Source organism: Gorilla gorilla, chromosome 15, assembly GCF_029281585.2.
Source record: "Gorilla gorilla gorilla isolate KB3781 chromosome 15, NHGRI_mGorGor1-v2.1_pri, whole genome shotgun sequence".
Taxonomy (NCBI): Eukaryota; Metazoa; Chordata; class Mammalia; order Primates; family Hominidae; genus Gorilla; species Gorilla gorilla.
Window position 1 is genome coordinate 64,250,841 of NC_073239.2, and position 18,745 is coordinate 64,269,585.

The 18,745-nt window shown below is 35.6% G+C and overlaps 1 protein-coding gene across 2 annotated transcripts in view; it reads right to left on the bottom strand.

Annotated features, from left to right (window-relative positions):
* The window catches only part of MDGA2 (MAM domain containing glycosylphosphatidylinositol anchor 2), an 834,858-nt gene that overhangs the window by 454,244 nt on the left and 361,869 nt on the right, over nt 1–18,745 (bottom strand). For both annotated transcript variants that reach the window (XM_004055127.5, XM_055362264.2), the window contains exon 2: nt 5,111–5,250. In XM_004055127.5, coding sequence (XP_004055175.2) covers nt 5,111–5,250 — 140 coding nt within the window. The remainder of the gene's footprint in view (nt 1–5,110; nt 5,251–18,745) is intronic.

The window sequence follows — 18,745 nt, forward strand, 5'->3', positions numbered from 1 at the left end:
AAAACAAAAACTTGAGAACAAAAGTATCTTAAACAATCTTAAAACACAAGTAACACACTGGGAGGTGCAATTGGCAACATGTTTATCAGCAATTGAATTTATTTATGTAGTATATTTGTCGTCACAAGTCTACAAGAAGATAAGCAGCAAACTAGTAAGAAAAGAGAAGATAAACAGCAACCAGTAAATAGAGATGTACAAGTGACTGATAAACATGTGGGAAAATGTTCAAATTGGCTAGTGATTTAAAATGCAAATTTAAACTACAATAGAGTGTAATTTAGTTTCTTGCATCAAATTGACAAAAATAAAAAAAAAATACACTCCCGTTGAGAAAGCAAGTAACAGGTCCCTTTCAACTTTGGCTAAATAATTCCATTTTGAGGAAGGAAACTATGCTACAGCAATGCTACCATACATTTCACAAAGATGTACATACAGGCAACACAAACATATACCCTACAAGTATTCACTGGATTGTTTATAACAGTGACCATCTGTAAGTAATTTCATGATGAAGGACACAGCAGCAATTATACACATTTGAGAGTACTCACAGCAAAACTCAGTGCACCCATACAAAGAACTATTCAGCCTGAGTGAAGACAATGATCCAAGCCACTGGTTCAAACTTTAGTGGACATCAGATTCACTTGGAGGGCTTGCTAAAACATGAATTGCTGGCCCCAATGCAGGGGTTTCTAACGTGAAGGGATCTGAGAATTTTCATTTTTAATCAATTATCTCCAGAAACCACACATTAAGAACTACCAGCCTAGACCCCATACTTGGTGTTTTGGACACATGGCCAAGTGAAAAATTCTAGTCATAGAATAATACTTTTCATTATCTCATTTATTAAAAATGGAAAATGGAACATGAACATAAATAATTATATTTAAGGAAATGCATTGAACGAGAACTGAAAGATGATATGCCAAACTATTTAATATCTACTTCTGGGAAGGAGGGCAGGTAGGATTGAGAAGAGAAACATTTATGTTAAATATCCTACTGTTTAAGTCATTTACAAGAAGACTATATTTATAATGTATTTAAATTATTGACGTGACAATTTTGAGAGAGAAAGGAGAAAGAGGAAGGGAGGGGAGGAGAGGGGAGGAGAGGGGAGGAGAGGGGAGTGGAGGGGAGTGGAGGGGAGTGGAGGGAAGGGAAGGGAAGGGAAGGGAAGGGAAGGGAAGGGAAGGGAAGGGAAGGGAAGGGAAGGGAAGGGGCAGGGAGGGAAGGAGGGGGGCAGGGAAGGAAAGAAAAAGGGTAGCTGAATCCTGAAGCTGTAGACATCTAGAGTTTGTACTAGATTGTTTCATTTACTGGCAAACCCTTACTTTCTTTCTTTCTTACTTCTTCATGTATCTTTGTAATAAACCCTCATTAAACAAGGTAGTCTGAACATAGTTCTATTCCTTGCAAGCTAAAAAGGCTAATTAACAGAGATGTATAGGCTATGCAGAGCAATAAAACACAACAAATACTGAAATTGATTTAACTGCATCTAATTTAAAGCAGGATATAGGAATGCTAAAACCATTTTTAAAATCTACTTATTTTCATACCTACACATCCAAATCTAGATCTTAGAGTTGATGGTCCTAAATTACTGAAAAATAATAAAGCCAACATATGTTTCTATTACATGCTGACATAATGCTTATGTACCAAGAATGTATAGTTGTATTTGTATGTGTGTGTTTGTATATATATGTATATGTGTATATATACACACACAGAATATATGTGTGTATATATATCCATAATATAAATTTAACTCTCAAAAGGATTCTATGATATAAGATAGTTATTATCATCCCTAATATATAAAAAAGAAAACTGAGGCACAGAAAGCTGGGAGATTACGGAACTTTTCCAAGGTCACACTGTTAGTCCTGGTGGAGCCAGGGTTACATCCAGACATCTGGTTCCAGCATCATGCTCTTAACCATTGCATCGTACTGACCTCTCCTTCACTTGTTTTATTTTCTTTGGATACATCAATACTCTCAGGCCACTACCCATCACTAAACAATATACCATAAAAAAATTAAAGAGGCTAGAAAAAATGCTCTTTACAATACTTTTGGAAATAAACAATCTTTATGACTGTTACTGCTACAAGAAGAGGCAGCAGATTAAGAAATCTGCTGATGAGTGAATGAGGAACCTCTCTCTTCCACTGCATTTCCAACTATTATTATACTCAGATTAGACCAAGCGAGAAAGTCATTCGAGCTTTCTGATATCAGCCAAGAAAAATCATCCTCAGGACCAGCTGCCAACAGCATTGCCCTTTAGACTTTGGCCGGGATGCCAGGTCCCAGGTGTTCTGTCAGCTTTCCTTATACAATTTATTGACAATGAAGAGGCCCACTTAATTTTTCTTTTTTTTTTTTTTTTTGAGACGGAGTCTCGCTCTGTCGCCCAGGCTGGAATGCAGTGGCGCGATCTCGGCTCACTGCAAGCTCCGCCTACCAGATTCACGCCATTCTCCTGCCTCAGCCTCCTGAGTAGCTGGGACTACAGGCACCCGCCACCGCGTCCGGCTAATTCGTTTTTGCATTTTTAGTAGAGACGGGGTTTCACCACGTTAGCCAGGATGGTCTCGATCTCCTGACCTCGTGATCCGCCCGCCTCGGCCTCCTAAAGTGCTGGGATTACAGGCGTGAGCCACCGCGCCCAGCCGCCCAGTTAATTTTTCAATGGGCAATATAAGCTGAAACTGATTCACCTGCAAACACCTTAATTAATTCTAGGAATTAAAAAAATATTGATACCAAAACAATACATTTTTCTTAGGATCAAAACACATTGAAATGTTTCCAAAAAATGGAATTGCTTAGGAAAAAAATAAAAATGCATGATCTACTTTGTTTCAGAACCTAATCTGGTTTGTCTAGAGGTCAAAGGTTGTACTCCTGATTGTGAATGATAAAAAGGGAAAATGTATGGATAAAATAGGAAATTTCTAATATTAAAGGGACAGGAGGATGGAGAGAGAGGCAGCAGAGCAACACCTGGGGTGTGTTAGAAACAGAGATAAGAAGTTGCATTTTAAAATATAATTTGGAGTTCAGAAGGTGTAAATTTAGTACACTCTGTGCGGGACTAATGGGAACCTCAATGAGTCTTCTCTTGCCATAAACTGCCTCTCATAAAGCTCTTCAAGGCTTTTTTTGGATGTGTTTGGACCCTCCTGTTTAGATCCCAACTTTTGATTCTGAAATTTCTATTCTATGTCTACAAAACAAAAAATATAATCAAATTATAACAACACTGTATTTTCTTTGAGTTAATATTATCTTGAATTAAGTCTATCATTGTTTAAATTTTTGGTAACATTATTTTCACTGGACTTCATTGTTTTCTGTATAAATTTTAAAATGAAAATGTTTCACATATCCATCTCCTTGTTTCAATTTTTAACAATTATCAGTCATCAGTCTGTCCTTGTATGTTGTCTTTCGGAATCTTTTTTTTTCTATCAAGCGTAATTATCCTGGCTCAAATTGTGTTTCTCTAAATTTCATTATGACAATTTTATTCTTTAATCCATTTTCAGTTAATAGCAAATGTTATACTTTGAAATTTCAGTTATCGTGAGTTTTCCTTTTTCAACATTTTTAATAATTATTCTTTCTAGATTACTTTTGTTCTTTTTCATTTTACCAACAGCATGAGTTTTATTAAACATATTTTACCATTTCTGTTTTAGCCATGGTCTTATCTATTTAATGCTTCATTCTGTGATGCTTTATATGCCTATTTTTATCATTTCAGAGTCAAAATGGTAAATAAAAAGATCCTTAAGTATCCGTCAGTAAGAGTTAAGAATGGCAGAAGTTAAAAACAGGGATAAAATGGTGAGTTCATAAAATCTCCACATTACTCTTCGCTTTTCCCTCTGTAGCTTTGTTAGCTGGATTTCTTTTTTCCTGTAACACAAATACTTAAAATATGTAATTTTGTCTACTAAGTGAGACTACTTTTCCTACCATAGTGCTTGTGTTGATTACAAATGTGAATTTTGAGCTAGTAAGGTTATTGACAATAAGAATTATCAATTATTGAGTAAAACATCCTCAATATTCTGCATCTAAATTAGATTGTTGCATCATATATATATAACCTAAACATATTATCTTCTATATAACTGTTTCTTTTGTTCCTACAAATTTTTTATTCTTTTTTTTTTTGGCTGTTGTTTGTTTGAGAAAGGGTCTCTCTCTGTTGCCCAGACTGGAGTGTGGTGGTACAATCATGACAACCTGCAGCCTTGACCTCCTGGGCTTAAGTGATCCTCCCACGACAGCCTCCAGAGTAGCTGAGACTACGGGTGTGCACCACCAGGCCCAGCTAATTTTTTATTTTTTTATTTTTTTGTAGAGACACAGTCTCCTTATGTTGCCCAGGCTGGTCGCCAACTTCTGGCCTCAAATGATCCCCTTGCCTCAGCCTCACAAAGTGCTCAGGTTGTAAGCGTGAGCCACCACACCTGGGCTTTGCCTTTGCATATTGTAATTTTAGTGCCCTTTAAAAGTCTCCATTTTTATTGCTTCTATTAAATTAGTTTAAGAAAGCTGTGGATGACGATTCTGAAGGCCTGAGTGCATACACTATCTGCAACTGTATGTTTTTCAAGGTTTTCTATGAATAAAATGACAAGGAGTAAGAAAACTATATGTGACCTCATGCTTCACATTCTTGAGAACAAATACCTCTCGGTTGCAATTATGTCATCATGAAATCATGTTCCACGTTTTAAAATAAACTCATTTTCATATGAATTGTTATCCTACTGAGATATTTTTGTAGTTGTCTGTTTAACAGCTTCCTTAGAAGTGTCTTCTACATTTCCCACAATACCAAAACAAAAATTTCTTTTTTCATCTTATACAAAAGAATAGCTCAAGTTTGAATGTTCCGAAATCCCCACTCTTGTCCTGCGTTGCACATATACTTGCACTTGAGTACACACACACACACACACCCGCCCCCCCACACACACAGTTTTAGCTAAATATTCTAAAATATACACTTTTTGACTTCTGAGAAAAGTCAGAGAATGTTTTCTCCAGTGTCACAGTTCGGGACTCACCTGTGGACGTGGATGTCCTGTGACTAGACAAGTCAACTCAAGGGTTTCTCCTTCCCGGATAGTGTAGACCCTTTCGGAGTAGCGCTCCTCTTCAATGTTACAGGCCAAGCCTGAGTGCACAATACGAACCGTGGGAGGAGCTGTCGAGTCAGGAAGAAGAGAGACAAGATACATGAAAAGGTAAGTCAGCGATCTTCTCATGAACCATCTTGACTATAAAAGCAATTCCTATTAGACTTCACCATAGTCAGATTAGTCAGATTCATCAGTCTTAACGCCTCCCCAAGGCATTAAAGATTTTGCTGGAAGAAATCTTCAAATTTATCTAACAGTGACCAACACATTTCCAGGGGAACAAGGTAGTGGAAGAACCTCAGGAAATCACCATCAATACAAGACCACAAGATAAAATTTGATTGTTAAAATGTGAGAAGGTCCCTTCCTTTCTGAGTTCAAACTTTAACATAATAAGGAATATTGCACCAAAAATATGTAGTGCAAAAGAAAGAAGACAATTGGAGGAAAAAAGGGAATTTGAATGGAAGACATTGACATTTGTCTATTAATTATTTAAGTCATGTAGCGCGCAAGTTAAGAAGCTCACGAATAAGATGATTTGGTTTTCAGGAAGTGAAAACCAACTTAATTTACCATACTTATAGACATCTGTATTGATGTAAACAAAGTATGATTCCTGATTTAGCCATGGAAGAAGACAATATACCATTGTCGCCTGAGTCTAAAATTCTGATTCAAAAGAAACTTCATTAGCATAAAGCTGCCCAAATTTCTAAATATAATTTTCTCCTACTTCAGTGCCAAGGGGCCAGTAAAATTTAACTAACACTCCTTGACTTACACATCGTTGGGGACAACTACATGGAAACTTTCTGTGGGTCATGAGAAGTACTTAGCTAATAAGATATGCTGCTTGCCATCAAGTAAATTATTGACAGCTACTAGCTTCAAATTGGAGATCAATTCCTTTTGTGAACTAAGCATTTTTGTTTGTCATACATTTGGGAGTGAAAGAGAATGATCATTTCAGTTAAAGGCAAGTGGAAAGGTTATATCTACATGTAAAGGACAGTGATCTCAAGAATTTCCTGATAGATATCTTCAACCTAAACAGTAGTATTACTAGCAGAGGTTGTGATTGCTTAAAAATTAATGCCAGTGCCAGCATATTAGGAATGTTTTATCTAACATTAAAGACAATGAATCTTATAGAATTTTAAAATAAATTTGGTAATTCTATGGAAGAAAAAAGATTATAAGGCCAACTCATGAAAAAAATCATTCTGGGAAAAGCTGTGTTCTGAAAGTAAAATAGAATAGTTTTCAATATCTACTATTTTGTTTTATATAACATAAATGCACAGTCTACCCATAGAGCTTAATAATTGACATCAGGGTGTATTTCATTATCTTTCTCAATTTCAGGCAGAAACTGGAAGATGGAAAAGACCGCTTATGATTAATAAAACAACTGGTTATGTCCAGCTCTTTCTAGGTACCAAAGCATAATCCTGTTACTCAACCTTGAAATTCAGAACCCTGCTTTCCAATATCCATCATCAAAATGACAGGTAAAAGTTTCCAATAGTAGAATAAGAACAAAACAGTACTTCTAGAAAAGTGGTCTTGACATTAAATATGCATAATAAACACCCCTCAAGAACTTGTTAAAAATACAAATTTCAAAGGTGTTCAGAGACCTGATATATCTGCAGGAAACCCCAGGAATCTGCATTTTTACCAAACACTCAGATAGCTGCAATGACAGAGCTAGTTAGACTAGGTTCTGGGTATTATATTTGTTGGCTAAAGAAAAATACTCCAAGGAATAAAATATCCTTTTCCTTCGTCTTTTTAAAGTAACTAAACTTTCTGCTATGCATCATTTTATCTGATTTGAAAAATTAAATGATGCTTAAGTCAAATGTCCAGTTTGGTCTATAAAACCAATTTATTAAAAATTTTCCATCATGTCTCTGGACTCTGTCTAGACATTGTAATAATTCGTTTGGTTTTATGACATTAGAAATCCTTATCTTTGGTGTTTCTCTTAGTCCTCTGATATGTTTCACACCACATTTCCTACAGATCATTTCAGGCAGTGATCAAATTTGGACTTCAATTTAGATAAGTAATACTAGTGAAGTACTTATTTTTAGGCATCTGTCTAATATAGTCATATCCATATTATAGAGGTTAACGAATTGATGAAAATCTATAAATGCTTGCAAAATAAAATAAAATAAATGTTCAATAGAAAATACAGATCTATTATCTTAAAATATATTTCCATGCTAACTTTAGCTTCATATGTGATAGTGATAGCCCACATGTTTATTAATATATCTAATTATATAGTGACATGACATCCTTTCCAGACTAATTTACACTTGTTATTTTTGTTTTAATTTCAGATCAATGCTTAGTATTGTTATTTTTAAGGTATATCTTTCAAAAACATCATTATGCAAATAAGTAGCTTTATTTAAACCACTTAAATTATACAGTAAGCACACTGTGACATTTACAAGGGTTAATTTTCTGCTATTTTTCTTCTATATTATAACACATTCTTGGAAAAGTTAATTGCCTGCATACTGCAGTCATCATGAACCTACCACCTATCCTGTAGGAGGGTGGAATATTCCATCAAATTTTAAGTGTGGAAGTTGTCTTCCTTTTAGTATTCATCAAAATATGTGCTCAATATTTTAGCTGCTCAATGATAATGAGAGTATTTTGGAAGCTTCCCTTAATTCTTTTGTGTGCACAAAGCTCACTTGAAAGGACCTTAGAGTTTATATAGGTCAGCACTCTTATTTCCCGATTAGGAAAGAAAAGCCTGAGGACATCAAATGACTTTGTCACAATCCTGTGGCTAGTTGTGGCTAAACGAGACCAAAGCCACTGGCCTATTGTTCTTTTCATTACTTGATGCTGTCTATTTAAACTATGTCTGTCATAGTTAAATTAGTGTTCTAAATAACTCCCAAACTAGACCCAGACCTAGACCAGGCTAGGGGTATAAAAAACTATTGAGAAACCATTAATAAAGCAGTTAGAGCACCATAAACTAGATTAAGAATGTAAGTAGCAGAATTGCTCCAAACTTAGCCAAACTTCACAATAGAATGTTGTCCCAGTTCATCATCCTACCTCCAGTACCTGCCAAATCCATGACATTTCACAATGATCAAAATAGTATTTTGAAATTTCTATTTACATTATGTTGTTTCTCTGCTTAAGAACCTACAATATCTCCCTATGACATTTCATAGAGTCCTAATCGCTGTGCATGGGTGGCATTTAGGCCCTCTGTCAAGGGTCCTCATGCTTACCATCCAACTAGAAGTCCCATTTCTCTGTAATATCAGACTATCCTCAGTGAGAATGCAAAGAACCCTGAGATTTTAAGTGTCTTTGCTTATAATGTTCTCCCATCTAAGATTCCCATACCAATAATTGGACCCATGTTCCTGATATCTTCTTGGATTACTTATAAATGATTATCTTCTCTTTTCTTCCATGAGGTATGTATTTATTGCTTTGTGATTTTCCTTTCTCTCCACATTCAAACACGATAGTAAGCATCTCAGCGCTAGACTGAGCATCATTTTTGGCATCATCCCCATATCACATAATTCACAGCACAGAGGAGGTATTTATTTACTAATTGAGTTTTAGTTTCTATTTTAGCAACTATCACTATAATGACATCAACTTCTTACTTTAGCAAAATATCAACTATTATGGCAGTGCATTTGCTTACTTTAAATATAAATGCAATTTGCAGTTTTATACCTGAAGCAAGACATCTCTGATCCTCTGCCTTGTTGGTAAAAAACCTCAATTCATCATCCTTAAATTGGACTAAGGGTTAAGATCTCCTTTGCCCTGTAGAGTCAGCAATGAATTACAATGTTAAAATATTGCATGAGACTCATATTCATCCAAATTTTCTTGAAGTAAACCAAATTTCATTATGTAAAATCTTTCCTAACACTAATCATATCAACTGTCTTAATCCGAGGACATTCTGGCTTTGGGTTGAAGAGGTCAGCCTAAAAGGGCAAAAGAGAGACATTCTTTTATCTTGTTAGAATATACTTTTGAAAGTTAAACCAAATTCACTCTGGAGAAATAGTACAAATAAATTATTCTACAATGGCAACAACCGGGGCATTTTAATCCTTTCACCTCATGTATAGATTTTCAAGCATATATTTATTGAGCAGCTGCTATAGCAGGCATGAGACTCTATGCTGGGGATATGATGATTAATGCCATGAGCTGCACCTGCTAAAGGCTTACAGCCTACTGGGTTTGTCTAAATTATTTAAAATTATATGATAATTGAACAGGATAGACACTCTAACAGAAGAAAATGAAAAGTACTAAACAAAGACAAAGCAGAGGATAGCTAAATCTGCCTGGGGGAGTCTAACAAGTTTCGCAAAGTCAGTGACATTTAACCTAAGTTTGGAGAGATGCTCTTGGGAGCAAAAGAGGAAGGAGATTTCAGAGAGAGAAAACAGTGTGCTCAAAGGCAAATCTGAAATATGCCTTTGTAATATGCCAGTGTCTATTGTGTTTCTGAAATAACCATGTAAAAATGTATCCCCTGTAGTTTATAATTTACTCCATACCTTGCCACTGTACAGCCTTATCAGCTTGCCACTATGTCTCAGACATAGGAGAGACACCGGAGAGGCCTGGGAATGGATAATGGAGGAGAGATGCATTTTAGAGGTCTTGTTAGAAAGGACATGACAATTAACTGAATCTGAGGGTGAGGGAAAAAGTTAAGATGACACTGAAGTTTATACCCTGACTAGGTGAAAGATGACAATTTTTTATTTTAATAGGAGATAGTTTATTGATCGCCATGGAACTCACATTACCCACCGTTGGGGGAATCTTGAGATGAGGGGCCCTAAGCCCAATTCATTGGGGGTGGAGGGTTGTTGGCATGAGGGCTTAGATGAGAAATGTTTCTGATGAAGAAACTTTTTTCAGTAATGGCGATGCTTCCTGAAAAACGTGCTGCTATCAGGCATTTATGGTTTTGGTACAAGGAGCTTTCTCTCTGCTAAGAGCTTCAAGTAAGAGCCTGGTTTTTTAGTTAAATCCCTCAAATCCCTCAGGCAGCTATTCTCTGGGAATTCAAGTTGCCACTGGCATGTTGCTACTCTTCCACACTAGATCAATGTAACTTATGTTCTTGGTTAAGGTAACAGATCTGTTTAGTTAAGTAGTGTGGAGAGAAGGAAGTTCACTGGTCCCTCTCCTAGAAGCTCTAGTGAACAGCTCAGCAAACCACGCTGTGCCAGCATTACTCATGTACTATTGATATTTTGAAGACAGACAGAGAGATAGAGAGACAGAGAAAGAGAAAGAGGGAGAGAGAGAGAGAGAGAGAGAGAGAGGCAGATAGACAGACAGAGACAGACAGACAGCCTATATATACCTTACTGTTCTCACATGGCCAAGAGTCAGTATGTATTACTTATACCATTCTCTTAGCTGTCATTCAGTTTTGCTTGTAAAGCAAACATAACAATAATCAAACTTTCTTCCCAGCTTTCTATTGATTTAAGTGATCATATGCTTTCATAAAACACTTCTCAGTTTTCTACAACATGTTACATTTAGCTAATCAGCATTGTCAATGATTGGTTTCTTCTGTTTATCTCAAAATGTTCAATGTAGCACGTGTATAGTACTTCAAGGATATGGTGGCTTCCATTCTTTTCTTTCCTATCTGAGTTTCTGGTTTAATATATTACATGAGATCTCCCCCACCTCCCTTTTTCACAATGATATTCTAAACTGATTTTTATATATTTTTTGTGCATACAGTCCTAGTCCATAATTACTCCTGTTGTTGGCAACTCCATTGCCTAACATATTCCTCATTAGCCTAGTTACATTACATGTTTTATTATCAAAAAATCTGACAGGGCCAGCTGTCCGAGGCCAGGAGTCCGAGGCAGGCAGATCACCTGAGGTCAGGAGTTTGAGACCAGCCTGGCCAACATGGGGAAACTCAGTCTCTACTGGAAATACAAAAATTAGCCAGGCGGGTGGTGGGCGCCTGTAGTCCTAGCTACTTGGGAGGCTGAAGCAGGAGAATTGCTTGAACCCAGGAGGCGGAGGTTGCAGTGAGACGAGATCCGAGATCTTGTCACTGCACTCCAGCCTAGGTGACAGAGAGAGGCTCTGTGGGGGGGGAAAAAAAAAAAAAAGGCAGGAAAAAAATATGAAGATTTGAAGAAGGTGGAGAATTCAGTTTTGGATGCTGATGGTGAGTTCACCAATAGTTGACAAGTTGTTGCTGGACATTAAGTTTTAGAGCTTTCAATGGTAGTTGATGCTACATAGAATAGAGGAGAGTTCTATAGGAGAGCATGTAGAGTGAGAATAAGTTATGATAGAACCATGGTAAATATGTATTCTTAACTAGAGAAGCTAAAGAAAGAGACTTAGTGTGATTATAAAGTCAGAGACGTAGAAGGAGAACAAAGAAAATGAGGTGCTTTAAAAGTTACATGAGTAGACAGCCAAGCACAGTGGACTGTCCGAAAATATTACATACCATGGAGTTGTCAGTTAGGAGCAGCACAGACAAAAGGTCATTGCCTTTGGGAATTAAGGCAGCATTAGTGAATTTTGACTGAGCAATGGCTGCAGAGAATTGGAGTCAAAAGATGAATGATGTGTGGTTTGACTGAGGAAAAAGATCTCAGTAGATCAAATCAAGCTTGAAGCTTTACTAAATAGTAAAACTGCTATTTAGGCTTACTCATATGTAAAAAGGAGTGATAAGTGAAAAACTGAATATTTAAACAATATTGTACCAGCATTTTAGGATTGCAAAGAATAATTACTTTAATCATAAGAAACAACAACTCATCATGTTTGTACTTCTAGCACAACTGCAACTTTTTGCCACTACAATATTATTTTCTAGTATCCTTCCACATTCTTCAAAAATAAATTTCTCTAAAAGGCCACTTTCTTTTCTTTTTTCCCTCTCTTTCTGTTAGTTTATTTTTTTTACAAATTCAACTCTGTCAACTTCAGGACCACATATGAGGGAATCTCTCAAAGCTGTTTAATATCTTCTGTAAAACAATCAAGGCTAATCCTCACAGCATTTAAATATGCTACAGCATATAAATAAGCTTAGTGTGTCCCATTAAAAAAAAAACAGAGACAAAAGAGCAACATTTATCCTCCCATCAACAGGACTCCTCTTGTCTTTCTTTTACTGTCTAGTGATTAGAAATAATGATAACACATTCACAGCCATCCTTGGCATGTGCTTTGCCCTCCTCTGTCTACTACAGTCTGGCTCTGCCTATCATTTGTATTTCTAAAAGAACAGGGAAGGAAAATAGAAGACCACTTTGGTAAATCGCTATTTCTTTTTTTGGTCATTATTGTGATCATTTGCCTCTCCTTCAGCCTTAGCTTACTTGCTTTTACTTCTATGCAAAGATCTTTGAAATTACATACTTGTCCTACACTATAACACAATAAAGACTATTCTTTTATCCCACTGCCATACTCCCTGCACCCATGAACATAAACACATATCCAAACATGCACATAAGCTAAATGTTCAACTTGTATATCTATTCAATAATTTCTTCAAAAAATAGTTAAAATCTTTCTGTAATTGTCATTTATGTAATCCCAAATAGAAAAATATTCTGATACATAAACAACATATATATTATTTTAAGTCAGACTGCAGATCATTTTATTTGTTTGATTCCATTGGTTATTTTAAACTAACTACAATATCCACATCAATGTAAACTTATTTCTGCACTCCCTCTACCAACCTCCCACCACCATGTTTGGTTAACATTGTATTCCTGTCCACTAGAGGTAAATATTTTTTTGTCCTTAATTTGATGAGTTGTAAAGTGAAAGTGGTAAGATCCTATTGATACACTGGATTTAATCAAGAGGTCATATCTTTCTCATATGACTTTATTTGAAAGGCCTTGATTATGAAAGGTTTTTAATATTTTGTATTATTTCCTTAGTACATGTTGGGCAGCATTGTTATAAAGTAACTGAACCACTCTAAGAGACTTTACAAAGCCCAAAGTAAGGCAATTAAATTAAATCCAGAAGCTTCTGGCTTCAGATGGCAATTATTAACGTTTGCTAAATAATAAAAGTTGACATAAGTTTTTAGGTTGATGTTAACCGAGAATTTAAAGAAAAAACTCTAAACATTTAATTTCAGTTAAATTTTAATTTAATTTGTTATTTAAAGTCAAATTACTTGTTTTTGTGCAGTACATGGTACACTATTTTGAAAGACAGATGAAAGTTTGTCATCAAAAGAGAGCAATGACATTCAATAACAATTTAAACTTACATTAAATGTATATTAAATTTTAATGGTAAACAAAAAATCAATTATGTAATTTAAATTCTAATGGTAAGACAATGATAAAAAGCAATCATGTTTTCTGTGTAAAAACTATCTTGTTTGACAAGTATTAACTTTATACAAAATTGAATATAAAATTGCAAAATATTATTCTGAATTATCTTCCACAAAACTGTGTCCTATTTTTTAAAACAAAGCACTATCAATTCTAAAAATGTTATTTCATGAAGATTTCCACATTTGCAGCTTCAGATTTCATCAGGATTACCTTTATTTGTTTTCATCTAGAAGAGTTGCCTATTAGCATCTAAGCCTAAAACTTCAAAAACCCTTGCATGTTTTAGAGATGAAAAAAAAAGTTACACTGAATCTAAGGTTGATAACATTCTTTTCAAATACAGCATTTGACAACTTCTGACAAGTATGCCAGAGAAGAACCATGGGCCATCAAGTCTAGGCAGTCACGCATAGCCATCGGTCATCCATGTTCCCTGTCTCTACCTGGCTGTTCCCACCCTAAGTCCCTCACTATGTTCTTCCCAGTAGATTTGACCTGAACCTGGAAGATATTTGAAAATCCATCAAATATTTAACTAATCTCACATGTTGCTCGAACGACTTGTATAAACTAAGTGGAATACCCCAACTTGGAGGTAAATATTGTAGGGAACTAAGCTTTCCTCTTCTTTGGTATGAATGTAACATCACATAATGAATATACGTGTGTGTATATATATATATATACACACACATATATATATATGTTCCTTTTTTTATATTGGATCCTATGCTACATCCTGAATTGTCTCCCACTAAAGGTTAAATTAGATATTTACCAAATCAGTAAATTTTAGACCAAAAACCCCACAACTATTCCAGAAATCTTGGCAACTAGGTCATAGAGTATAAAACAAACAAACAAACAAGAAAGCTGAGATAAAAACAATGGAGCTTACCTCTTGCCTTTATGGTACCACTTTTTATAGGTTTTGAAATTTGTACAAGAATATAGTAAAAGAGGGAGAGAAGCTATTATAACACTGCAGGAAAGGATGGCATTTAATCCTTAAAATCTTTGATCAGGTCTTTCCCTCTAAATCAAACTTGTGAAATGGCATCCTGTTAATAGTGTCAGAAGCCATATATCATGTGGTCAATGAACTCTTCAAGGTTCTTTGAACCAAATCTTCCTTGCCTCTTATAAATTATCACAGCACCTTAAGAGATCAGGACTCCTAAAGGCAGAGGTGCTAATGACATCATTTTTTTAATCTCTCTGGACTGAAATGTATACTTAAATCCTTCTCTAAAATTAAGGGCTCTTCAGTTTTCTTGGAAACATCCACAAAGCCCCAGCAAATACTAACCAAAATGAAATTAGTCTTATCATTGTGCTCCAACCTTAAGCATAAATTGGATAATTAGAGAGAGACGTTATTTCTTCCAGCCTAACTCATCAAGAAAACAAATGAAATTTACTGTGAAATATGACAACAATGAAAACTTCAATTTGCTTTTCCAAGAGTAGCAATAGTAGGCAGAGAATTGTGAGGATCTGGCCTGCCAATGTCCCCACTGTTTCTCTCCATTGAGAAATCACTGCCACTGCCTGTGACTAGCCCCATGGACAAGTTTCTTAGCCTGTCAAAAAAACATCTTGGATCCCAGGAGACAGGGATCAGTGAGATAATGGAACATACCCCAAGTCTGGCTCTTTTCTCCTTCTACAAAAGGCAGAAGAGCAGTTTACCACAAGGTAGAAATGATTCAGACTCCACTGGGGCAATACCCTCACGGACTGTAAACTTAGTAAATATCAAGCACCCGTGTAATTCATGTTATTTTGATGATCTATAGTCCTCTCTAAAACCCTGAAGATCATGTGTTTTTTATTTCCATTGGAACAAAATTAATATCCCCAGTGAAGGTTTGTGAATTGCCAAAGCTTAGTTTTGATGCCAATTCTGCCTTATGCTAGAAACACATTTTGTGATTTTTTATATATATTATAATTTCATTTTACCCTGCTGCATTCCCATTTTTAAAAGTCTAGACATTCCTTTGTGTCTTTGGGGATTCGGGGAGCAAGAATAGAATACAGAAAAAGAATTATAAATCATTTATACTCTGATAAAAAAGATACTCTTATTAAGTTAATTGGTGCCACGAGAATCTAAAGTAAAAACATTTGTGTAAACCATACAATGTGAAACATAAGCAATTATTAGTACATATTACAATTCAGCTCCTAATTTTTAAAATATTAGGCTTTGACAATCTCATAGATTTATATATAGGAGCTGAATTATCCAAAATTCCTGCTCAAACAATTCAATTTTCATTTATTTGAGGATGGAGTTCTGAAATTCGCTCTGTAAGTATGTATCTCAGTGATTCACATATGTGGCAATGTGGCATGGTACTTCCCAGGAACCTTCCTATATCTGCCATCTTCCAGATTACCTGTAACCTCAGGCTCCCAGGGCTGAGCCTCACACTCTGGCCTCTCCACAAGCACTTTTACCATTTTGGCTTGCAATAGAGCAAGACCCTACTTTCAGTGGTAAAGAGAATATACTTCATTCTCCTGAATAAATTAATAAACACCGCTTCTAAGAATTGTCATTAATAATGTTAGAGTTTGTTAATAAAATAAACAATATAGGAAATTTGCATTGTCATGACAGTCCTTTTTGTTTTTTAAGGCAGTGGCACCATCACAAATCACTGTAACCTGTAACCTTCTGAGCTGAAAGGATCTTCCCATCTCAACCTCCTGAGCAGCTAGGACTACAAGGTCATGCCACCATGCCCAGCTAATTTTTAGTTTAGTTTTTTTTTTTTTTTTTGTAGAGATAGGGTATTTCCATGTTGCCCAAGCTGGTCTTGAACTCCTAGCCTCACATGATCCTCCCACCTTGCCTCCTGAAATGCTGGAATTTCAGGCATGAGCCACCATGCCTGGCCTATCACAGAACCTTAGAATCTTAATAATAATGGAAAATCAAATGGATGACTCACAACACTTAAATATACAAGATTTTAAAATTTAATTATATATATACATATATATATAAACCTATTTTCTCTAATACAAACTGCTAGTTAATATTTCCCTGTCGTTTTTAAACTAATGAAGAAATATTAATACATAAAAAGTAACTAAGCATTATTTGTAGCCATACTCTCTCATTGTTAAATGTAAAATTATTTTGCTTAGATTCTCACACCAAAATTTGCACAACTTTAATTTTAAATGTTATCTTGGAAACTATTCTATTTTAACCCTGAAGAAGTGATGAGATCATGTTTTTGTTAGATGTCAAATCAAATAAGCTATTTAGACTTTAACTAATCTAAGTTGTAAAACACATGGATCGGTGCCTTTCAAAATGTACTTTCTTTTTATTTTACTTTTTAAAATAAGGTAAGGTCTGGCTCTGTCACCCAGGCTGGAATGGAGTGACACTACCTTGGCTCACTGCAGACTTAACCTCCCAGGCTCAAGCAATCCTCCCGCCTCAGCCTCCCAAGTAGCTGAGGACACAGGCACAAGCCACTATGACTGGCTAATTTCTTCTTCCTCTTTTTTTTTTTTTTTTTTTTGTTTTGTTTTGTTTTGTAGAGATGGGGTCTCATTGTTATTACCCAGGCTGGTCTCAAACACTTGGGCTCAAGCAACTCTCCTGCCTCTGCCTCCCCATATACTGGGATTATAGGCATGAGCCACCATGCCCAACTCAAAATGTACTTTCAAAAACAAGTGGTCTATACATGTTCAATGTTGTTCTATCTAAATCATTTTAAAAGAAATTTACATAATTCAATAATTTGTTTTTGCCTGAGATATTAGTAAATGTAATAAGTGAAATATTTAATTGGTTACTCCTAAAGCTGGAGTAAGTGTGAAGAAATATATACCTCCATACTTACTGGATGGAGTCAGTACAGTTGTGGGGGGAAGCAGTTTGTCAATGTTGATCCAAATATGAAATATACTTAACTTTTGGCCCATCTCTAAAAAAATTACTGTAAGATGACAAATTGCCAAAAGATACATATACAAGTATGCCCACCATAATATTTATATTGGGAGAAACTGTCAATAACAGCATATATGGAAAAATATACATTTGTAACTCCAAATATTACATTGGCATGGAAAAATATTGACATTATTTGATTTTTAAAAACACAGTTTGAGAAGAGTGTGAAGTGTATAGAGACTGAGTAAGCACTGTGGTTTTTCAGCAAGAGCTCTAAACTTAACTGTGTCACACTGGCAAATGGTTTGACCTTTCTGTGCCTCTGTTTCTGTATCTGTAAAGTTGATTAATAATTTAACCTTCCACAAAAGATTTTATGAGGATGTGATCATTAATGCTTAATGGAACCATGTCCCACCCATAGTGTGCTGGCTGCAGGTGTACACCATTAATATTTTCTAGTTTATGTGTAAACTTAGTACATATACAGATAGTATGTACACATAAGAGTTCTCTAAAAAAATGTTCTCAAAATTTTTTTTCTTAAAACATAATTGTTCAGGCACAGTGGCTCACGCCTGTAATCTCGCACTTTTGGAAGCTGAGGCAGGAGGATAACTTAAAGCCAGGAGTTTGAGACAACCCTGCACAATATAGCAGGACCTTATCTCGACAAAAGAAAAAAAATTAGCTGGGCTTGGTGGCATGAGCCTGTATCCCTAGCTACTTGTGAGGCTTAGGTGGGAGGGTCCCTTGAGTCCAGGAGGTCGAGGCAGCAGTGAGCTATAATTGCACCATTGCACTCCAACTTGGGTGACAGCAAGATTCTGTCTCAAAAAAAAAAGTGATAACAGAGATAATCATACAAGAGGGAAAAGATATGAACAAGTATAATCATTAAAGTGGTTTTATTTTTTAAATGATTGGTAAAATTATAAATATCAAGCCATAAAGTATTGGATTAATAAAGTGTGAAAAATCCATAAATAGATTACAATATGACCAATACAAAAATGGTATAGTTTATTGACATGACGAGAAATCCATAATATATTGCTAAGAATAATGTGCATAGTATGACCCCATTAATGTACTATTGCATATTGTGTACCTAGAGACTTGTCTAGAGGGACGTTAACTAGAATGTTAACAATGATGATGCTTGGAGCAGTTAATTTTCTGATATCTTTGCTTTTTGCTTAATATGGTTCTGTATTT